This window comes from Temnothorax nylanderi, unplaced genomic scaffold (genome assembly GCF_030848795.1).
Source record: "Temnothorax nylanderi isolate EJ_2023f unplaced genomic scaffold, tnyl_v1.0 TNYL_tig0078_pilon, whole genome shotgun sequence".
Lineage (NCBI taxonomy): Eukaryota > Metazoa > Arthropoda > Insecta > Hymenoptera > Formicidae > Temnothorax > Temnothorax nylanderi.
The window spans coordinates 777,611-803,625 of NW_027249140.1; the positions used below are offsets into that span (position 1 = coordinate 777,611).

The 26,015-nt window shown below is 34.4% G+C and overlaps 1 protein-coding gene across 2 annotated transcripts in view; it reads left to right on the forward strand.

The window, feature by feature from the left end:
• Positions 1-2,211: 2,211 nt before the first annotated feature.
• The window catches only part of LOC139774322 (scavenger receptor class B member 1), a 38,038-nt gene continuing 14,234 nt past the window's right edge, over positions 2,212-26,015 (forward strand). Inside the window, exons 1-2 of one of the 2 annotated variants that reach the window (XM_071709526.1) lie at positions 2,212-2,366; positions 3,930-4,076. In XM_071709526.1, the coding sequence (XP_071565627.1) occupies positions 2,339-2,366; positions 3,930-4,076 (175 nt within the window). In that variant the 5' untranslated portion in view covers positions 2,212-2,338. Of the gene's footprint in view, positions 2,367-3,929; positions 4,077-14,149; positions 15,061-26,015 lie in introns of those variants that run through there. The other variant, XM_071709525.1, reaches the window with a different exon arrangement.

A 26,015-nucleotide genomic window follows, 5' to 3' on the forward strand; every position in this document is an offset into this window, starting at 1 on the left:
AATGGGTAGATTTTGAAATCTTATTCTATTGATACTAATTTAATATAAAATAAATGTTACTCTATTGCATTGGAGGAAATAATTTTATAATCACCAAAAGAAATAGAACAATTTATAAATTAAATAAGTGTATAATAAATATATTAATAAAATAAAATAGTTTTTATAAATAATGTTAACAAATAGTTTTTATAAATATTTAATTATTTTGACACTGAAAATAAAATTGCTATAATATATATAAGCCTTGAAATTAATAAACTGTAGCAACTATTTGATATCCTTTTTATCTTAACATTGGTAAAGGAAACTTACGTGATTTTTTTTCTTAATTAATTTTAAGAAATGTGTTGTGTACGAATTAATTTATCATGGAAAGTTATGTTAAAATGTTTCGTTTGAAACCAGTATATACCTATTTTCTGCGAAATACATTCTCGTTGTTAAACCTGATTACGAGAATGTTTCGCGTTTCTCTCGTGGACACAGGATGAGCACATTGATTGCGAGAGTGTATCCTGCGTTTGATATTTCATATATGATGAAATCGCAATATCGTAAAGCAATTATAATTAAGTAATATTTCCCTCGACGGACTTATTCACTGATTTTATAAGACAATTACACAGCATTTTAGTTGCGAGTCTTTTCCTTTATGCGACTTTTGTGCATTCTTCGATATTCGTTTCTTACCTCGGAATTAAGTTTACGAAATACACAAATTAATAGACTCTTAATTTATGTTAATAAACTGAATAACATTACAATAAGCATTAAATTTGCACATATTTCTTCACAGCTAGCTATACACGTGGCATTAATTTAAAACTGCTCACGTTCCAATATAATAAATAACTGTAATTAATGTGCAATAAAAGATTTTTTAAAATAATATCAACTAATTTTAAAACATAATAACAAGAGGAAAATTAATTATCTTAATACAGGATTATTAGGATTACAGAATTGTAACTGTATCTCTTTCTGGTTCTATACGGATTTTAAAAATATATAATTTTATTAATAAATTTAATTAATAATAAACATAAAAATACTTTAACATCTTATTAATTTATTTTATATTAATAAATGTATATAACAAAAATAATATATTTAAAAAGAGAAGAAAAAAAAAGAAAGGAGAAGGAAAGAAAAAAAATATAATAAAATTATCGTTGTCATTACTACATATATATTTTTTAATTCTTAAGATGTTTTTGTCAGCTGTTGATTAATTACGATGCAGAAATGTACAAAAATAAATTTTTATCAAAATGACTGAGAGGCATGTACTAATTAGTCGAATCTGCACCCTCCCGAGTTAACACGCTCTCGAGTTAACACGTTCTATATGTATCGCTTGTAATGTGCATGGTATTAAACTTGATAAAACTGTAACACTCAATAATCAGACGCGTGACCTATGTTCTCGTCTGATAAGAGGGTTAACATGATATTAGGAAGAATTGCAGAACATCCTCATAAATTTCAAAGCAGCGCGATAGAATTTGTAGTTAGATTAATTATACCAATGCTAATTAATTAATTTATGTATTGCTTGTAAGAGGATTTTATGTATCTTTTAGACGATATAGCGGCTTGGTATAAAATATATCGTCCACCTATTTGTCCACTAATAATTCTATCCGTGAAAAATAATTAGTACAGTATTATATTAAGAACAGATTGTTAATTTATCATTAATAACATATTTTATAAAGTATTAATAAAAATGAATAGTTTAAAAATTTATTTATAAAAAATATTCCGGATTTAAACATATTTTTCAGATTCTGCTGCCAAGAAAACTAGAAAATAGAATGCTGAAAAGATAATAAAAATGGGAATTTTTGGTTTTAGAGCGTACTGACTTTCATACATCTTCTACAAAGAGCTATACTTGAAATAGTGACTAATGTCATAGAAATAAAATGTATAATTCTTTGCAAGCACGTTGAAAAATTGTAGACCAGGTTGAACTTTATAAGGATATGGAAGAAATGTACCGGAACGTTTCCGTTATACATTTTTAACCCCCGTCCGGTACATCGGCGATCATCGATAAACAGCAGGATAGCAATTTCTCCCACGGATCCATAACAAATAATAGGTCACTTGAGTCGATCTTGGTCTTTATCTAGCGGCTTGAGTGGTGTTATCACCCGAAGATTTTGTTGGAACGGCTGTGAATAAGGATCGGGAGCTGCGGCCTGCACTCAGTGGACGAACAGACGTTGTTGGAGACGTTGGCCGTCAAGAATTGCGTTCTACGTTCACTTGTCGCAAATATTCTGCGATTCAATTGTGTATAGTGTGTGTGCATCCGCGAATTCTCAGAATGCTGATGTATATTAGAATAATTATCCGTGAGTAAAATGCGACTTGTATGATAATAGTAATAAAATTGAATGAAATTAAAACTTTTTCCTGCTCACAATTAACCCCTTCTTTAATTCAATAAATAACGCCTGTGTAAATATCAAATGCAACATCTAATAGCTTATTCTTCCAATTGAGGAGTTTCATAATTATTTTTAATAATTTTATATAAGTCTTTTTATTTCAATACACTAACTAAGTGGAATATATGATATACAATCAAATTAAGGAAAACCGCCGTTAAGCGATAAGATTGGAGCTTGGTTGCCTAATAATATTATTAGAGTAAATTTTACGTGCAATTCTTTGCCTTAGCAAACCGTGAAGAATTGTACATAAAATTCACTCTAATATTATAACATTAATCCAATCCTGACCGTTTAATGGCGTTTTTTTATTATTATTTTTATTATTATTTTGATTTCTGTCCAAAAACAGAATCTAAGAAAAGATAGACTGCATTTCATAAATTCTACTGTGCAATATATCCCACTTAGAAAACTTTGTGTGTAAAATTAATATTTTGTATAAGATTTATTTAGCAATTTAAGAATTAACATAGATTTATTAAATGCAAATAGACTGTTAAGTACCTAGCCCGTTAGAAGGCAAAAAGGAATAAGAAAAATTTAGATTGCTAATACCTACATTTTATTGTACAATTTATGTACGTTATCAATTATACGACACTTTAATAACTCTCCTAGCTTACTTACCTAGAATATTTGAATATTATCTGCTTTCCCGCTACAATTAGACCGTAACCAACTGGAAACAAATTTTGTTTCTATTTATTTTAAACCATTGCTTATGCATGATCGTTCTTGCTTAACATGTATGATTCGAACAAGTTCGTTTAGGCGATGATTAAGTAGCAATATTTGCCGCTCACTGATATTTTGATTTCAATGTAGAAAATAACGGAATCGTATTTAATAAAATATATCATGCAATATAGCTTGATATAATTGGTCAGATTTTTATTATTACTGTTGTTTATAATCTATCATTTCTATTTATTAAGAGAACATTCTGTTAGCGTAACGTTTGTATGAAAAAGAAAATAGTAGATATAATATATTACCTATAATTTTAAAATTTTATTTTATTTTATTTTATTTATAATTTTTTATTTTATACAAAATTTGATATAAGTATTATAACATTTAACTTAAATAGATACAAATAATCTATTTTTTTAAGTATTTTACAAGAAAAATTAAATAATAAATTATTTTTATAGCGGATACTGTGATCAACTGCAAATAATGAAAGGAAATAAGTACAAAACAATAAAATCAACAAAAATTAATTTATTCAGTTAATCAAAACGTATTAAGAAATAGATATGATAGACTCAGTAAACTCGACAAAGTCAAAATGTTACTATAAAATTATAAACAATCTATGTATCTAAATTTATGCAAGATTAAAATTTTTCCTTGAACGTGTCTTTAGATACTTTTGTGGCTTTTTATATTGTTTGAGCCAGATGCGCTTAAAAACCCATCAAAGGAACAAGTTTCGAAATCTGCGAAATCATCTTTCAGGTATAATCTCAATGGAGATGAGGAGGGTTGTAGAAGTAGTCAGACAATGGTGCCAAGAAGAAGCCTGGTATGTAAGAAAAAGAATAGAGAAGATCACGGAGGACACGGCGGATCTGCCACCGGTTTTATTACCGACACGGCCAAAACGTAATTTTACTATAAGATCAATACTTGTAAAATGTATTGTGGGTTGTTCCTGGTTGCTCACTGGTGATGGCTTTAACTCATACATTTTACTTAAAAATATTGGCTGCGTTTCGCAGAAAATGGCTGCTTTGCAAATTTGCAACGCAGCCATTATTGACGCGCAGCGCTCGCTTGAACTTAGGTACGTAATTCATCATTGTTATTTTTCGAACCGATAAATCGTTTGTGATTAAAAAAATCGCGAGAACTTCTCTCGCGAAATTGCTTGTATTTCTTCTCGTTATTGATGAACCACGTATATCTTCAAAAACAATTATTATCCATATTGCACAAACTTATAAATTACTATAAGTCATTATATATTATATTATTATTATCTATATATATTTTATAATTTATATCATAATATAATAAATATATTATAATATTATAATTTATATTATAATATTATATATTAATATGAAAGACTATACAAAGCTGATTTTATAATACAAGAAGCGAATGCTTCTCACAGCTTCTGAAAGAGAATTGACGTAATTAATATATATATTTTACATAATAATTCTATGTATTATTGATATATGACATTCTAAAATGTGATGTTTAAGTTAATTTTTTACTAATTTTCAAGTAACTTATCTTCATTAGAAACTAGCTGTCCAATTTCTCAAATAATACCTAGATTTTTTATTATTTTTTTTTGTTTTATATATGTATATCGCAATTAGGTATTTTACAAATTACATACTTAATGAATTGCTCGTTTTTGTTTCCGTATAAAATCAATGATAAAAACATTTTTTTTTAAATTAATGCTGTCAAATTATGACAAATGTACTATAATTATCGTATCTTAATCACATACAAACAACAGTCGAGCTAAACAGATTTTCTACAGACCAAAGCCAGATAACGCGCATGTTCCGTATAATTATAGCATAATTATTATAGAAAAATGATACTTCTCGCGTTCCTCGATTATAAAGGAAGCAGAAATTATGAGTGGAAAAATTGCACAATCCTAACAATATCGTGGAAATTCTTTTGTGATATTTACGTCAAAGGAAATATTTGATTCGAGTAGTATGTTTATAGTTCATATAGTACAAATTTAAACAAACGAAAAACATTCATATATTGTTAATAATATTACTTTTCTCTGTAGTTTTTGTAATGCTTAATCTTTAAAGAATATTTTTTTGGAAATATGAAAGTGGCAATAAGAAAATTAAACTATCTTCGAAAATTCTCGCATAAACTTGATTTTATTTTTAATAGTTGCCCAAGAAATTTTTATGTAGCATATAGGTAACATTTACATAAATTGTCTGAAAAAATTTACTGGGTCCTAATTATTCTTGAGAAATCTTCGCAGTAAATTTAAATTTATTTATTTTTTTTTTTACAAATTAAATTATATTATATTGTCACACTTTAGCGTGTGCCGCATACGAATAATAATGTGAATCTCGTGACTTTGTGGAATCGTATCTTTTGATCGTTTCACAGATGATTACACGAAAAATGAATCAAACGTGGATACGAAGAGTCATAACGTGGAAAAGTATCTCACACTTCCTACGTCATAGCAATTAATCACGCGTTTGTGGTTTCCTTCACTATCCGGTATTTGAATATAAGATCAACACGCGGATTATTGGAAGAGAATTAATAAGCGGTTATTATGTAGAATTTCATATTAATTGCACGAAGTGTTTCATAAAACAAGATCGTTTTTTCCTTCATTTGCGTCAAAAGTGCGCCATTATTATATGATGCATAAGATGAATCTTAACGATGCGCCGCGATCCCCGCGATGCGATAACTTTGTGTTTGCGAGCACACTGAAATTTAAAATCTCATTAAAACCTGTTGAAACGAATGACAACATATGCTGCATTTTTTGCAGCGTGTTGCAATTACAGAAAAATAGATGGTTAATTATGTATCTTAAAATATATACGAATGTACTTTCCATATCGCTCTGACATAAACATGTCGATTCCGACATAAACACATAGCAAAAATTCGAAATCTGGTTTTGAAAGAATTCTCATTAATTATAATGGCCCACGCGTGTGATTCAAAATGAATCACGTGAGAACCATAAATTAACAAGAGACTCTCAACTGCTTAAAAAATTATTTTCTTAACGAATGACTTTCTCATTTGTTGTTCATACGTTATGATAAGGACTATCAAATATTGCAACACGATTTATCCGCATACATTTTTCTCCGTAAAAATGATTGAATCCGACTGACGCAAAGTCGATTGACAGAATGTCAAAATATTTATTGATAAATATTATCCAATAATATTTACAATTTATTTATAGATAATGCATCCTTTATTAACACTAAAATGTATAAATTAATACACATTCTTTGTTCTAAATATTCTGCATTATAAATTCTAAGTAGCTCCACTAAAAAATGTATTACAAGTTCTGAATAGCTTTTCTAAAGAACGACATAAAATTATCCTGTGTGCACCTACAAAAAAGCAGTAAAGACCTCTGTTTTCACAATACTAAAAGCAACATCTGCAACATGTCACTTATTGCGAGCTGATAATGGCTAATCTTAATTGTAAAATCTTTCAAAACCAATTCTTTTTCTAATCAAGCATTGATGCCACAGAGGCATTTACCCTTTTTCAGCTCGTTCTTTTTCGCATAATAAATGAGAATACGAAATCATGCATTCTTCAACCTTCTCTTCTTATGTTGTTTTGCTCGATTTCGAACATCGTGACCCCTCTGCGATATATCTGTGTGCGTCAGATATATGGCTACAATTTAACACTGATGACCGAGCAGCTATAGAAGGGTTCTCACGGCAAAATACTCTCGGTGGGTTGCCATTATCTTCTTAGAAATAATTCTCCAACTTTAGAACTATGCATATAGAAATTTATTTCTAAAGATCTGACAGTTTTAGAATATAAAAAAAGATAGGAAAAAAAGGAAGATATAAAAACAACGATTTTTTTTATCTAATCAAGGTATATTGTAAGGAAATGGAAAAGTATAGCACAGACGAATGAATCAATATCAATTTAGTTATTCTATTATTTCCCACAATTTTAATGATCGCTCGATAATTGCTAGAGAATTGCTGAAGTAATTATACATATACCTTTCAACTATTATTTTGCTAAAAAAAAATCCTAATTAGACTGGTAAACATTGCTGAATACACGTTATCAAATGATTATTTTCAAGTTACGCGCGATAAATAGTACAGTATAAGATAACGGAAAGAGGTCTATCTGCCGAAAAAACTATTGACAACTGTAAATTTTTTTTATCCTTGAGACAAAGTTAAATGGATTAGCATTGCCGATGCATAATTCAAGCCGAACAGGAATGCCACAATGGTCGTTAAACTTCCGCAAGCTATCGTCTTCAATCGCGTCATACTTGCGCGTCATAATTATTCATACACATAGGCGTTTTCTTTTTTTGGCCCGCCCCGCGCCGTCACGATCGTTCGCCTGTTTCGCGTCGAAATCGGAGATAAAATGCAAAAATTCCAATCCGACACTACATACGAAATATTAATGTCTGCGAATAGACTTCGTGGGCTATATTACCGATGCTAATTTAAAATCGCAAGATCGGAAAGTCCCAATAACCGCAGAATATATCAATATCAAATTATATGTTAACCTTTAATAATATCGAAATCTTTCATGAAATATTTATAAATTGTCTATACATAGAACTTTGCGAAACGCCATTCCATTTAATTGCTCGATAAATTAAAAACAAATTAACAAAGACGAAGAATTAGATAATTTAGAAAAATAAAGATTTCTGAATGTCAAGAAGTGCAAAAAGATGCCTCGAGACTTTGTATTTTACTCAATTTTACATGGATCTTATTTCAATAGATTTTATATTTATTTAATATATCACAGAAAATAAGCTTTTAAATTTTAATGATAAATTAAAATTAATTGAGTTCAAATCAATAGAATATATATTCCGTTTTCCATTTTAAAAAATCTTCAAATTCTTAGCTTAGAACTATTACCTTCATACGTATTACTTAATGTGTATTCAATTTGTTCACTTGATATGTACTAAACTTGACAATCGCTTTTATTATCAAGGAAAAGAAAAAACATAGGTCACATAGAGCATTTATGACATTGCATGTGATAGATATCTTTTGCCATTAATTACGTTTTATCGTATTCGTGACACTAGGTCATATAGACATATCATAAGATATCTCGTACAATTAAGATACTTGTTCGAGTGTGAGATCGTAACACGCAATTTTTATGCATCATATATTCTTCAATTAGCTATCACAGTTACGGTTTTTTTTATGATTGTTTAAAGCACTTTGATACAAAAGAATATGCAGTAACTTATCAAAATGTGTAACCTGTTTCTTTAATGTTGTAACAATTCACTTCCTCGTTCACTTCTTATCTAAAAAAAAATAGATTTTACCGGAAGATATATTTAGAAGAGTCACATTAAAATGCTATAAAATCAATGAATAATTACCTATGAATGATATATACTTATAAATAACCATACTTATAAATAATTCCAATAAAATTTAATTTTAATTTTTTGCCAAATTTTTTGAAACAAAAAAAATATATATATATGGATATAGCTATTGCGATATAAATTGCTTCGACAATTGGCTTTTATCACGGGCAATCTTTCGTATTGTGAGAGAAAATTGGTCTTGACAAACGCAGACTGCGTAATAAATACATGAATATCTGAACCAACTTAATGCGTAATAATGTGACGTAAGAGCGAAATAGCGTGATCTTGCAATGTCTCCGCGTCCTTTTAAAATCGCCTGCCAGCGTCGTGAATGCGAATTAACGCGTGCGCGTCAACGCGGACGGAAACGTGATCGAAACACGTGCGTATATGATAGACCACCCGTATGATAGCAACAGTTATCACTAGTCAACCATGATAGCGCATAAATAAATGGTGAACGGGGGCAGATTGATAAATCCTCTTCTAAAAAGGAGATGTAAAGTTTATTGTTGTCGCTTTTCCGCGATGCCGATTGGTTCTCTTGCTGCGCTTATTTCATTTGCAGCTGTCATTGTATATTTTGACAGTTGTGTGTATCAAGGAGTTAATAGTGTAATAGTAATAGCATAATGTTAAAGCTAAATAGCGCGCGCGAAGCGCGCGTCTGTAGTGTCTAGTTTATATAAATTGCAGATACCGGAGAAATTAGAAAAAACAACTGACGTTATCGACGACTTATTAAGTTGCTGTAAAAAATGTTTGAGGAAGTCGATCCGATTTTTGTGCCGATTATCGCGAACTTGACTTTTCAGACGCGCGAGATTCGAAGCAAATATCTCTTTTCGCTCTCTCAGTCTACCTACTTTATTCGAGAGATATACTCTTCACTTCACACTTGTTTGCGTCAAAGCGCATTTTAAATCCTTCGAACTTTTATGACGTTTGGTGATACGTCAATCAAAATAGTGCCGAACCAGAACTATCGATATAAAGTTTTATAAGAATCTTACGCCTAATTTAATTAAGAACAATGATAGTGCAATAAGACGGATGCGCAAAACGATACGGTAATAAGCGCAGCGTTTACTTAATTACGATAAGTCGATTTACGAGTCTGACCTTAACACTGATTACAACCATAAATCTTGATTTTTATGTATTGATTTATGCGTTCATTCCTCGCGACTCAAATAGAAATACATTTCCCTGAAAATTTTATACAAACTTCTTTCTCCCCACATTTTAAGCATTTCACAAAAGTGATTTTTTTTACTGTTAAAATATAATAAGATCTTTGTTCAGACAATATAAAAAAGAGATCAGAAAATTTTTAATAAATAATGTAGATTTCACAAGCAAATATCTTTTTTAATCTCTCTGCACTTTTTAAAACTATACATCATATCATTTCTTCCTTATCGGATAATGTTCGCGTATTATCTATTGCTTATTATTTATAGAAATATAAAAAGACGCTAAATATTTCCAACTTTGAAATTCATTACGCGTTATTTGCATACGAGACAACGAGACATATATATTTCCGAGAAGAAGAAAAAGTTACTTTGAAATGCAAACATTACTATACGGTACATTGACTTTAGAGTTATTGTTACACCGCCTCAAGTCACGATTTTCTTATTTTTACCTCCGAGAGATCCAGTGTCTTTCCTCTCTACGACGCGACGCGGACGGGGGAATGGAAACGACGACGATAGCTCCGGGCCAAATTAGTGACGCCGGATTATGTCGCTATAATCGATATCCGTGATGCCGCAGGAATACAACGGGCGGATAATCGGGAAACCCGCTATCATGATAATGCAGATGGCCGTGTGTTCAAGCTTCGTTGACTGCGAATACGTTTCGATACGGGGTTAACGGGACGTCGAAAGTCAAAATTACACGTGTGCACTGCAGTCGGCAATGTGCTCATAGTCCGTGACAACGTGTATGAAACGATTACACGCCGAAAGAGAAGATATTAATCAGTGCGAATTCTGAGAAGAATGTGAGAATCAATTAAGACACGATGGTCCGTGCTGCTATATGAAAATGTAATTACTCTTACAATTACTCGAGCGACGTCAGAATTTCATTGTCGATTTAAATCTCTGAGAACTAATTAACTCGATCGAGTTTTGCAAGATTTAATTATTTATAATTCAATAGCTTCTATGTGTCGGAAGTCGGAACGCAATAACTATTCGATATATTTAACGTGGAATGTATCGTTTTTCGTTAAGCAATAAGGATGATACTATTATAAAATTCTGTCATTTAAGTGGCTTGTCACCACGTGTTATAAAATATTTATCGACATATTCCAGCAGTTTGTATCTTAATCGATCTTAATTCCTGAATAGTAAATTAGATTTATATAATTTGACAAGAGAAAAAAATACATACCGTTCTTTTTTCCGTTCAAGGTAGGAAAGCAAGCGGGGCGACAAAAAACCGGAAATACTTTGCGTATCGCAAAATAATTTGTATGGAGTTTTCAACCTTGAGCACGGAACAAGGCCGTTGACTGTGAGAACCGGTGAAATTCACTCAAGTCTCGAACTTATACACACTCGTCCCTCTCGCGAATGTATAGGTTTTATAGGCAACGTATCTGGTTGTATCAGATATGCTAAATCTAATTTTATCCATTCGCCGTGCGAGCTTCTGATGTTCCTACGAGACGCTGCGACTCGCATGAATATAAATACGACGCAAAATTAGATACAAAACACGACAAATAAAATAGTAATTACTTATACAGGGTGTGCCATTTTAAATGCCCCATGCAAATATCTCGAAAAATATGGAAGATGTGGAAAAACGTTTTAGACAAAAGTTATAGGATATCAAAGGAGGAAAAAATCGAAAATTGATTTTACCATTATTTGTCTCCCTTGATATCCTACAACTTTTGTCCAAAACGGTTTTCCACATCTTCAATTAAAATGGGACACCCTGTATATTTTGTAATTTTTACTTACATAAGAATATCAATATTTTACAATCTAGATAACTATTATTATTCTCGCTCTACATGTATTGTCACAATTGTGTAAATCTAACGAAGATTTATTGATTGCTTAAAAAAAAAAGAGCAGAAAAAAGATTCATCATAAGCTGCAGAAAATTTTCCTCTACTTTTTGCGTTATCGAATGTTTCAATGTTATAATAAAAAATACTGATAAATGTTCTTACATCGTCAAGTATTTAAAGCACGTTCGAATTAATCACGAGTGTTCTAAGACAACGATGATCAGATGGAATATTAATGAGTGGAAAAATATAGCATGCGCTAAATTTCCGGACAAATGTCTCATAAAACGGTAAATACCGGTGAGTAAGTGGGGAACGAGGTGGGGAATTAAGTATAATGTTGGAGAATCCCCTCCCCCCCTCTCCCTTCCAGCGCAGCGCGATGTCGGGGGATTCGCGCGAGACCGGTCGCGGAATCCCCCGACGTGAACGATACCGGTTTGCCGCTAACGACTGACACTACCGGATCGTAAAAAATCGTGACACATCGTATTTAGCATAGGCGTTCAATGACTATACGAACTTGCGAGAACAGGATCGGCAAGGACGTGGATCTTGCACGCGTTGTTCGCGGACGAATTATACTTTACCAGCGGCAAAACACGCGATGTCGTTTAAAGAGCCTTTGCAACCATGATAAAGCAATCGTCGCCGCAGCAAGGCAGTCGAACTATACTTCAGTTGCTATTTCAATTTTCTTAAGTAGTCACCTACGTCGGGTCTGTTTCACTCGTAAAAGAAAATGCGGAAGCGCGGATGTTTATTTATAATAATGCACTCGCTGCGCCTGGTGGCGTGTAATCGATCCCAATTGCATAATAAGTGCTATCGAACAGTTACGACTGCATCTTGAGAGATTGCAGTGTTGATTTTCTTGCCTTCAGCATCGCGAAACTTCGATCGGTAGAGACGTTACGTATAACACCAGGTTGAACGATCTGAAGAAGAAACGCATTATAATATACAAATAGTAGTTGGATCGTCACTGGCGGATCCTTCCGAATAAAAAAAATCAACTTAACTTGATCTGGTTCAATATAATCTAGGAAATAAAGTCAAAGTGCATTAAACGTTAAAGCAGGCCTATCAACGCGGACGCTCGTGGACCAAGTCCTGAGAGGCCTGTTCTCTTACACTGGGGGCTCGTTTCCTCCGACCCTGTACACGCCTCCCATCCCTGCCGTTTAGTATTCTAGTACATATTCTAGTACATGCGCGTCAGAAACAAAAATATATAAAAAAAAATTTTTTAATCACGTAAAAAACCAAAAATATGTAAAAAAATTTTAAAACTGAAAATGGGATAAGAAGTATCACCACGTCCCTGTCGTTGATCCTGGAGTAAAAGCTAAGTGTGATACCAAGATAAATATCAAACTAGATAATTTTGCTGAAACATCACCTCTCCCTCTCCAACATTATCGACGTCAGGATTCGCTAGTGATCTTATTATTGGATCTTATTATGTATATTTAGCAACACATATTTCACAAATAACTCGTTTTAATGACGTTTAATCTTGTTATGCATATTATATGAAAAACACTCTAAGAAATGCGAACATTAACAACATTTGTAACGTGGAAGATAAGATTTGATTTATCTCTTTTGATTTAAAAGTATTAACAGATTTTGCCTTATTATTCAAATTTGATTAAAAATAATCTTTTTTATGTTCTATAAAGCAAAGCAGTGCGGCTTTACAATATCATATAAATATGTGATAATATGTTTATATAAATATGTGATAATATGTTTATAAACTTGGTTCTGTACATATGACGTTGAACGGTGGTATATTGTATTATTTAAGGACTTAGAGAGGGGGCAATACAACTCATATAAGTGATATTATGGGCAACCAAGTGAATAGAATTGAAGATAAATCAAATTTGAAATTAAATTCTCGGCCGCTCACTTCAATTTCCCTTTGTAATACCTTCAATCCGTCGGGAAGTAGTTATGCTCAATCGGCTCATACTTTCTCCGGAGTATGCGAGCGTTTTCAAGATTACCGCGCGCAACATCGTTTCGTCTGATGTTGCGGTCGTAATTGCTTCATGTACGTCTTCTAGTCTCTAATTTATAACGTTCATAAAGGCGCTTTCTTTGTTATATTTTTTTTTCATTCATAAAAGAGTGTGCAGCTGCATTATACTCTCGAATCACAAACAAATCCGAATGCAGCGCGCTCGGCCCTGTCGCAATGCGACGCATACGGGCGATCCCGGTGAATTCATCCGTTCCGAGAAGGCGAGCGCGCGGCCACAAAGGGCAGGGCAGGCGGTATATCCTGAAACGCGTGCGTCTGTTGACCGTTGAACGAATAACCTTGGGATATCGCCTCCTCTCCCCTGGATCGAAGATTCGAGAAGCTACGGCCTAACAGGTACCACGAGCTCCTAGAGGTGGGACTGCGATCTCGTGACTCGATTGGATGGTGTTCCACGTGCTTGCCGGTCACCACCACCGCCGCCGCCGCGACGGCTACTAAGCGACAAGAGCGCGACCACACATATGTAGTGGGAGCACGATATTTTTCAAATCTGTACCGATCCGCGCCGCCACTCTTGCACCGAGACGTATGCCGCACGTACATATCGCACCGGCATCGGGGATCGGACATACGACAGACGGTGGAAGAGGTTTACAGAAGTCAAACGATTCCGAGCGATCAGCGAGGTACCACGAGAGCTCCTCGTGCAACACTCTCTGAAACATCCGTCGGAATTAAGACGAAAACAATATTACTTGCCGAGCAATATTAACTTCGAAGCGCGCGTTGTTGACTCTGGAAATCGTATAACCGAATTCCACGCGGATTTCTTTTGGTCCCGGAAACGTCGGTCGAAGGCTGCGATCGAGATCAGTCGTGATCGGAGAGGGTCGTACGTAAGGACGCGAGGAAGTCTACGTCGGAGTCGGAACCCGCATGGGAAAAAGTGAAGGGCCTTTAAAGTAAAGGCCGAAAATCGAGAGTGTTGAAATATCCGCGCGTATAATCGGCGGGCGGATTTTCTCGTCGTGAAATTACACGGCATTGTAAATCGCGACGTGCACAAGCCGTAATCAAGCCGTGTGCCACCGAAGTGGAGAGCTGCCTATATCGTCAGCCGCCGGGGCCTGCCGTTACTACTGGAATCGCCGACGATAGGTCTCGTCGCGGAATAGATAAAGCCACCCCTTTAATATCGCGCCGAGGCTGAACTTGCCGAAGATGAAGGATCTCATGGTGATCTGGAACACCTTGTCGCGCCGTCAAATATACTCGTCAGTGAACAACCCCAATGGCGATAAACAGGTCGAGCAGGACGAGACGCGAACGCTGGCGCACCTTCAAAGAAAGTCCTCGGTGGTGGTGAATAAATTCTTCAATGCCGCTCTACCGGTGCGTGCCGATGGCAGACAAAGATGGTCGAAACGTAAGTAGAAGGAAGTCTCGTTTCGGTGTCGAGTAACAGAGAGCCATTATTTTATTCCTCCGATCGCGAAGACAATAAACCCGGCAACATCGAGTATAGGCTCGAGGCTGCGCTATGTAAATGCGAAGATAACAGGATGGTCTTTAAGTATAATATACGGAGGCAGAATATCGAGAACAAGAGTCAGACTTGGAATTTTAATGTAGCTATTTAATGCAGTTGCTGTTTCCATAAATACGAAATTCACTTTAGTTGCGTACCCGGATGTTGATCCGTGAAGAAAGACATCTTATAATTATTGCAAACTCCTTGTTTCTTACTGCGATTTTATGTAAATGTTATAGATTTTAAATCGAGCGTTGCATTCGCGATGATAGTTAAATGACAGCATTAAAGAAAATTTATATTCCGAAGAAATTAATAGAGCAGATTTAATCAATCATTATTTTACATATTTTTTGATCCAGATTCTCAAGTTATATTTTACATTCCAAAATTGCATATATAATATTATAGGCTATTAATATTATAGGCAATTTTTTTATTTCAAGTCAGTTGTAAGTGGAAATATCTTTTATAAAAAGATAGTGACATTAGAATTATTCTCATCTTTTAAGAAGAGAGAGCTGTATAAATGTGTCCCGAATGAATTTGCGAAGAAATTGACCGTTATATGTTAACTTTTACCGTTCAAGACGGATTCTAAATCGAAACGGCTTTAAAAAAAATTAGCTCGTGATTGAATCCCAAATTGAGGGGAATAAAATAAATAAAAAACGACCTTTAGAAAGAGCAAGAGATTAATGCCATCTAAAAGCAGTAATAAATGCATAATAACTTATCGTAACTAAGTATTACTGAAAGCATAAAAAATGATATGGATAGGCGGAAAGCATGCAACGCGTTTCGATCTATTTCCTCTTCTATGATTTAGATGCAGTTATGAGCGCAGAAATCAGCGCGGTGCACGCAATCTTTCCGAGCTAATTGAGCTATTGGAGTTCAAAGATATTTATTGAACTATTAATTATATTTATGTAGTTAATGAACTAGTGATTTCAAACAAATGTAAGAGATTTTAAATCAAATATTGCATTTGCGATAATAAATAAATGATTAGCATTAAAGAAAGAAGATACATTCCGAGGTAATTAATTGATTAGATTTAATCATTATTTTGCATATTTTACGATCCAGATTCTCCAATTACATTCTGCATTTTAAAATTAAACGTATAAAAAATTCGATTATCTGTTCAATCGTCTTCCGCTCTTTCTTTGAAATGGAGCTATTATATAGCCACAAATTATATACTGTGGATTGAACCAGCGCGCAGCGGTACAAGTGCACTCTGCGATTCGAACAATTACGCTGGCACGTATAGTCGCGTGAAAATTTTTGTCTGTTTAAAAAACGCAACATATGTATATTTGTATATAAAAAAGGAAAGATTGTTACATTAAAATGCGTATATTATTTATCTCGGAGATAAATCGAAAGATCCTGGAGAAGGAAAACATGCGTTTCGTTTTTTATGATATATATATATATATATATATATACATATTCTCGCGTGTATCGAGAATAGATCTATTTTTCAATGTAAAAAACGCGGATTTTTGCAATGCTCTCAGAAACTTGAGTCTAAAATCGAGCAATTTGAGATGTGCGTGATAAAGTCGAGCAAACCGGTTCTAATAGTGTACGATATAATACGCGAATACGAAGAAAAGACGAGGGACCGCTGGACCGAAAATTGCAATTACGGCCGTTGTCGATCAAATCGCTCCATTTTAGCCTTGCGCAAGATAATTGACTTTCCTCCACATTGCAACATTGAAAATTTTACGGCAAAAATTTTCACACGGATATACGTGCCAGCGTAATTGTTTAAATCACAAAGTGCACTTGTACCGCTGCGCGCTGGTTCAATCCACAGTATATAATTTGTGGCTATAATAGCTCCATTTAAAAAAAAAGAGCGGAAAACGGATTGAATAGGTAGTCGAATTCTTTCACGGTTTGAACATACCGAAAAGAAATTTTTTCTACGTCTAATCTAACTAATCTACATTTTATCTTTTGTATCAGGATACGCAATAAAAATACTTGAAAAAGAGCGTATCCATGTATTCAAACTTTTGTTTGAATATTGGAACATTAAAGGAAAGATTGTAATTGTATTTAAAACGATCTAAAAATAGGTAGTTAAATAGTTAAAGAGTATTCTAAAAATAGCATTCTATAAGAAATTAATTCCGAATTTAATAAAAAGCTGGTATGAGATCACAAGAATCGATAAGAAAAAAAGAAGCACGTAAAAAGCAAGTATGAATTAACAAGCCATGAACGCAGTCGATATTGTTCACCTTGATTACTGATAATTATACTGATTGACCAACGTTTCACGCTTAAATTCGTATTGTATTACACATTCTTTGAAAAACGGGTTTATACTCCGACTTGCTGGCACTTGATTACCTCGTGCGGCAGGAGACGACAACAATAATATACAGAATCCGCAGGCAAGATTGACAAAATATATGTAGAGAGATCATGTTTATTTCATTAATTACCGCGACTCTGTGTCGCGATTCTTGAAAATCATTAGAAGTAATTTTATTTTGACGTCAATGCAATTAATCTTTGTGTATATATTTTTTTATTATTAACTTTTACGAGGTATGATTGAAGTCTATTTATCTTCCTGCCACTTTGCAACTCCGCTAATAGTTTTATCTTTTTTTTTTCTTCTTCAGCAACATGTAAATTATTGAAATTTGCTGTGCAATAATTCAAAATTAACGCAATATACGTAAAACACTACAAATAATAATTTACATTAAGTTGTCGTATGCTTTCAAAATTAACATTCTTGCGTAATAGATATTTGATGTATAAAAATTTTAAAAATTAAATCATATATTAATTATAAAATATATTGAGTTTATTTAACAGCATTAATTTGCAATTACGCTATTTAAAAAATAATATATTTTCTCTTAAACAATATTATATAATATTTAATTACTGCTCTACTTGTAAGTGCAAAATTTTACGAATCTATACATGAATTAATCTGTACGAAAAGACGGTCTTTGCGACGACAAAAATATTTTATCCTTTATATCTTGATATTGAAAACTTACAATTAGCGACGCTGATAATTCCGACGAGCGTATTGATAGCGCGGCAATACGTGCCGCTGCTTGATTCGCGCGAAAACAATCTTTGTTATATACAGTTCGGCCCAGAACACACCGATACGCATACAATTCGGCATATCTTCAATTATTGATTCACGCAATGTCGCTTTTTTTCACGGAAGAGATTGCAATCGACAGATGTACCTAATTATCGAAACAAAAGAATGCGGTCCGTTGTTTATAAGCCCTCATCTGATGAGCCATTTGGCAGCAAATCACGTTTCATGCTTGGTTACCCGAGACACACGTCTCATCGAGAGTCGCGGCGACCAAATCTTATAAACAATTCTGTAGTTGAGAAACTATAAATTCAGAGACTTATTTTTTCTAAAGGCCGCCGGCTGGCTAAAATGTAAAATTATAACAGCTTCAAGATGAATTGTGTAAATAAATTCAGTCGGATTTTATTTTTTAAACAAACAAATAAATTCAGTCACAGTTTTTTATTGCAATCATATATAATTGTCTAAAAATTGATAGTGTTGGAATTATTTCCAATTGCTTCTCAGTTCACAGAATCTTCGAATCATCGTAATTATGACAATGACTTCGTGTTTTTCTCCAATAATATTATATAATACTTCGCACGTCTCGAAATATCAAACAATATATACACAAATTTATGCCCATCTCGAAATATCAGACGATAATCGATATAAATATCCGGCATTTCGAGACGTGCGTAAATATAATAATTCTGGTAGATTTATTTGTGCATATTTCACATTTCACGTCTATTTTGCTATTTAATGCAAATATGTATCTGCGTCAGGAATTATTTAGAGTTCTGGTTCCCGACCAGTTTTAGTACTGGACCAGAAAGTTATCTCGATTAAACCAATAAGTTTCTTGTCAATACTTATACATGTAGTAAAATTTTATCTATACGTATGTAAATTTTACATTAAAATTCCTCCGCGCCCAAATTCTGATTATTAATGCGTCTTCGACGCAGCAATAAAATTATGAACGAATTTATGTTTTTTAGGCCGCTTGGCGAAAATGACGAAATCTTTAGAATACATTGTCTCTGAAATAGCGCTGATGGGACGATTATCTCATTGATTTATTGTATCGGCCAGCAGTAATTGCCTCGTGTCGTTATTAACGTGATTAAGAATGAACTAACGACAAGATAGAGATATCGCACGAAAAATTAAAATGTGTTTTTATTTAATTAATAAACAGGTTGGTCATTTTTAGCTTCGACCGTACTTAATCTCGTGCACACGACATACCGCACGAAAGGGAAATCAGCTGAATATTACCGCACACACGTGAACGATTTACTTACGTACTCGTGCGTGAAAGTGGAAGTCGGTCAAAAGCGTGCCGGGCACACGTGACACACTCTTTTACTCTCGTTCGACTAAGAAGTCGTCGGCCGACTTAAAATCCGTTGGACTACATGATAACTGTGTCAAGCGAAAGAGCGGTAAACGCAATGCCTTGAGTCAACGACCGATGGGCTGTGAAAAAAGATAAAGAAAGTGCGTTAAGGTAGGTAATGGTAGACATTGGATTCTCGATAGTTAGCGCGACTTTACGAACCGTGTACCATCTCGCCGCGGTACCACAAAGCCCGTCAAAATATCATAAAACACTTCCGCGCGAGTACGGATTCACTTTACATTAACGACGCGCGTTTATTGTCCGAGTGAGATGTGAATGTTCGGCGAAGGCTCCTGCGAATAAAATATGTATGTAATGTACAATACGAGCATTTTAACGATTGTTTTATTCCGAAACTTGACAAGCAAGGGCTCTACGAGACTTATCGGAAAATTATTTACAAGATATTACGGGAAAAGAAAAGTTACTCGTACGAAAATCTTTATTAAACGAATAACGAAAATAATTAACCGATTAATTTTCGTTAAACGAAACTGATCATCAAACCGAAAAGACGGTGTCGCTGAAAAATACATGATCACCGCAAAAAATCCGTTCGGCATATTCTCTCGCCTATTAAGTTGTAATAAAATTTGCATCCTATACAAATTAAGAAGAAGATTGTCTAGTATACCTGAATTCTGACTTAATAATTGCGTCGTCGAAATTTTTTTATAGGACCAGGAACCAGATTTCAGATTATGTTCATCATGTTTTGATTTAACCTGTTTGCCTTTATAGAAGCGGATTAATTATATCTCCGCGGTAAATACGTCGGATTGTTTAGTTTCAAAACTGCAAAACGGGGGAACGGCCATGCGTTTAAATATTCGTGAGACGTAGATTGCGTGATTGACGTGATTCACGACGGTAGGACGCGCCGAAATAAAACCGCCCAAATGCGGCCTATATCATCTTCGCACTCAGATCACGAGTACGTTGTTCGTAACAGGCAGCCGCGCATGGATCGTTATTGGTCGTGCGCGCGCGCGCGCGCGCGAGGAATGTATCATCCGTCGCACCTGAGGAAGTTTCGCTTTGTACGATCCGCGTTAACGGAATACGACGAGTCATGAATGGACCGGACAGTTATCTGTCAAGTTACAGACGCGATGTATATATCTTCCACGGTTAATGCTTTCTCATCCCGTGCACAATACGCGACTCCACCATTGACCTAAAACGAGACACAGCCGTCCGTCCCAGACGGTAGCTCGCACTTATCCTCCTAATTATCATTTTTATGGGCTTATATATACATACAAAATGCTTATACGAAAGTGCGCGATCGCCTCTATCAGATAGCGTGGCTGTCTCGGATACGAACGTAGAAATTCTCTATGAATACCAATGTACTGAAATCGACTCTTCCTCCAACAAACCAGTAATGAAATGCCATTTCTTCTCGTGATACTTTAATTTTTGACGTTTGGCAGATTTGTAATCTAGTTTTAAATTACTGAATTCTTTTGTGATGAATTAAAAGCTGGAGATTTTTTTAATGAAGTATAACCCAAATTTTCAGATTTTCGCGAAGAAAGAATCAATCTCCAATCGATCGAACGGAAAACGCATCTTTAAAATTTATTTTAAAATTAGTTTACACAAGAATTTAGAAGCGCACAAAAGAACATTTCAATGATACGTTGCACTCGTACCTCGTCAAACGAAAGGGATGTAATGATCGCACAAAGTCCTGTTCGGATCGAACATTGATGTATGACACATATGCGTCCGTATTTAATTATAATTAGTTTCGCACAATTGCGACGGGAAACCGACGGTAAACCGGATGACGCACAAATGCGCATTAAATATATATAATGGAATATTTTACACAGCGATGGCATTGGAAACTTGTACCTAAGAGAAAAAAAAAGAGGATCGATCAGAGAACCGGTTTGCTATAAAGTGACGGCAAAATCCTGCAGAAATTTCCAGATTATTACTCCGCTTGTTAGGTATACATGCGTGCGAACGTGTACTTCTTAATTACCATGCATATATAAAAACTATTTTGTTGACTACCTTATCTGATCCTGGGATTATTCCACTTGGATAATAGTACGTTTTGAAAGCCAAGCACACATTAGTGATACAGAAGCCCGTATACGATACCGTCTTATGATTGTGTTAATTAATTTAAAAAAACAAAGTCAACAAGTTGCGTCGACAAAATTTCGGAAATAATGAAACAAACAGACAAATGCCTCAAGATATTTTACTACAATTTGCATTATATCACGTCGAAGACATATCAGCTTTCTTGCTTTGTTTAAATGCAAAGAGCACGGCGAATTCTTGTTGTTACGGAAGTAAGATAAAAACGACATTCCGAAAAAGCGCCTACACATACATGTAGGTCGGTAAACGTACGAACAAAAATCATTACCGGCCACTAACGCCTACATGCGCCTACACGAATCGCATGTATCGAATTTAACGAACAAGATAGAAATTGACACTCTTAAAACGGTCAGCAGGTGCCAGTTATGTAAACGGCCCTCTCGCACATACCACCATTGCGGTACCGTCATTTGAGGATTTATCGGCGTATTACGTAAGGACCCGTCGCGAAATAAAGAACGCCGAGAAAAATACGATCGAAACGAAACAGTGCCCGATGACGAGGATTGTAGGTCCGATGAAGGAATGCGAGATATAAACGAGAACGCGGTCGGAACCAGTTCGCGAACAGTTAAACAGCGCTTTGCCGCAAACCGCGCGCAGATAAAATCAACCGCAGTAAAATCCGGCGGGCAAACTAACTCCGTAGAATTATCAAATTGATTTTCATTGCAAATAGCACGACGTGAGGCAACAGCCGGCGAAAATGCGCGCGAGAGAAACTCGCACCGCTTTCTTAGATTATATTTCGTCGCAGTGAAAACCGCGAGGGCTAAACTACCGACGACTACTTATCTACGTTGCGCAAAGTCGAAACGTCATCGCGAACCGGCGGGAAATCGCTCGAACGAGCTCCCTGATTTACGTACTTTTTATCTACTCTTAATTAACACCTGCTAGATGATTGACAGTCGGTGTTAATTAATTGATAGTTAGATGATTACAGGCAGAAGCTGACATTTATGAACTGCCGGCTTGTCCATATTTTTATCGAGTCAATCTTCGCCAATAATTACGTGTCAAGTTTGCCCTGTAACGTCATCGAAAGGTTGACAAAGTTTCCACGTGCTGACACACGCCGCGTGTCTGCTGACACACACGGACGCAACTACCGTACGCGGTACATGCTAAGTGTAAAACAATGTAGAATAGAGGAATACGCGGCGTAACTATGCACTTTCTATTTGATCATGCATTTACAGTCTCGTCTCGATTACCACCGGAAAATCATTACGACACAGTCGTACGTTGCCAGCAATCTTGCAACAGGCGGCGAGCAGAACGCCTTTTCTACGGCCTGGACGACTATGACAACATGACACGCGCGAACACGTGGACGTTTATAGCTTAATTGTACTCCAGTAAATTTAACTTTCGCTTTTTAATCGCAATTTTTAATCACGACACAATGTTATTATACACAATATCAATAATTACACAAATATATCTTTACGCAACCTAACACCTCGCGGAAGGAACTCTTCGATTTCTCAAAGAGTTCTTTCGTTTAATTAATGAAGAATTAATATATAAATCTAACAATTAAAATTAACGATTATTTAATGACATTAAATAATTTTTATATTATTTAAGTAAAACAATTTTTTTCTAAAGTATGTATCACATATTTTTCATCGAGAAGAACTTGCTCGATACATGTATATTTATATGTATATATCAATAATATATTTTAGCGTGATTCGCATCGATGTAACAATTTAAAAGAGCTTACATAACTCTATTGCGAATTATACGACATTTAAAATATGTCCTGTTTGCAATTGTGTATCTATTAGAAAATCTAAGGATCGTTTGTAGGGAAATAGCGATGCGTGGGCGCAACGAGATAATCTTTGATCGATAAATATCGAGCAGTGCCCGATGTCCTTCGTACACAGAGAAGCGTGCGAATAAATCTCTCCCATTATACTTCCGCAATACACATCGGCATATCTTGAGCGTGATCTTGTAGGATTACTTAACTGTTACGGTAGCACGGTCGCGCGTCGCGCGCTGTGCGTCATCGAGTGTGCATCGAGGAAAAAGAGATTGGCGCCGCGATACGCGTTCGATAGTCATTCAGAGTCGTCCGCGCTGGAACAAAAAAATGTCGTTCAAGTCGATAGAATACCAGTACGAGGACACTCGGATTCGACATACAACGCACGGCTATATCAACTGCGAATTTTGCAATAACAAACGTTGGCGTTGATAATAATTAATAATAATTAATAATTGCTAATAATTCACATCCTTATCTTTGGTTTTAGAATACTTCCTACATTTACGTTCTAAATTGCTGTCTCGCGATCATGTTACGCATTGATTTATTTTTTATCGACGACGAGGTTTTTGACACAAATCTAATTAGTTATTTCTCTTAGCTGTTTAATTAATATTAATGAGTATATACGTTTAAAATGATACGTTTAATATGATACGTATTAAAATGACGATCGAGAGCTACATAAAAAATGAAAAAGCTATAATGCTAAATCACTTTTTCATGTACTAATATTTCTGGTAATAAGTAACAAAATAAAGCTCTTAAATAAAATTTTAAACAAATAAATAATAAAACATTCTTCAGTAAATGGAGAATCACGGAATATAACAAGCTTTTTTTGACTACGCCGCTAAAGAACAATCAATTTGTCAAAGAGATCCTAGTCTTTAGTAGCTAAAACAGGATATATAACGCTATAACATTATACGTAATGCGGTATAAGCGAGCAAGCGCTATAATCGTAAACTTCAAAAAAACAAGAAATAAAATAGCCACATAGACATCAAAGGAAATCATATTAAGAGTTAACTGCGTACTTTAAACTTGATGATGACAGAGTGGTTTTGCGTTAAAGAACAAATTATTCATGCGAAAAATCAGGAGTAACAATTTGTCCTGTCTAAGATATCGGAAGCAAAATCAGGAGACGTTTGCATCTAATCTTAAAGATCCAAGGTTTTTTCCTCGTATCGCTTGTCTGAACCGGATGAATTATACGATAACAATGCGTAGATATTCGCACTGCTAACATTGTTTTGCTTGATGACTGCGTAATAAATTGTAATAATCCAAGGATTTGCATAATATATACGCCTCTCTTGGTATAAACGACAGTTGCATACAATAAGCAACACACCCATAAATACCAGACAAGAATTTAAGTATAATTAATAGTATCAATTGCTAAAAAGTATTTATTGAGATTTAATGAATTTAACTATTTCTCCAAAAATATCTTTAAAAATACGTCAGTATAAGCATAAAAACAGAAATTGCAGAAAGAAATTAGTTGAAAATTAATGTAATTATTTCGCACAATTTTAATTTTTCTATTAACTTTTAATATTCTCTTATTCGCATTCTAATTATTAAATTACAGAAAATTGTACATAAGGGAATATTAGATTATTAGATTAAAAAAGTGATTTATTTCTCTATATGTTTTTATATTAGTAGCTTATTATTCGGAATGGTATCCGTAATAAAAATGTGTTAGACATATTAAAATAAGAAAAACAATACAAAGCTTCCAAGTTTTACTGATAAGAAAGATAAAAAAGCAAACGAAAACAAAGCTTCTTCTATGAGAAAGCAAAACACAGAATTTGCTAGCCTAATTAGAATTTATATTTAATTATATTTTATATTTAAAATTTACTCATAAGTGTTCTTGTACAGTGCGTTTATATATATATATATATATATATATAATATATATATATATATATTATATATAAAGTATTAATGACTTTATACATTTACATTATACTGACATTGATTGTTACATAAGTGACCAAATTAACATCAATCTTCGTTTATGTTGAAGATAAAATAGCTAAACGAAAAGTCGATCTCTCAGTTTCAAAGTGGTTGCCTGATTGCACTCATCGCTAACCACCGTAAACGGTCGAGTACCATTTCTCATCCTCGCGGCGAAAAGTTATAGAGGAGATCTCTTGATCGCGCAATACACGACGCGCTATCAAGAGATTATTTGTTCACTCGATTAACCCTCCATTGTAATTCCAATATCGCAATAATGCCCGCTGCAAAAGTTACGATGCCACGAGTCATTGGTCAAAGAAAAGCAGGGTATTTCCCTCGGCGGGCGCATAAATTACGAAACCATAGAAAATATCTATGAAAGTTGCTGCAATATTCGTGTAAGTCATGTTTATCTGGCGATCAAAATCGCTAAGATTAGCACTGGGATTCGTAAATGC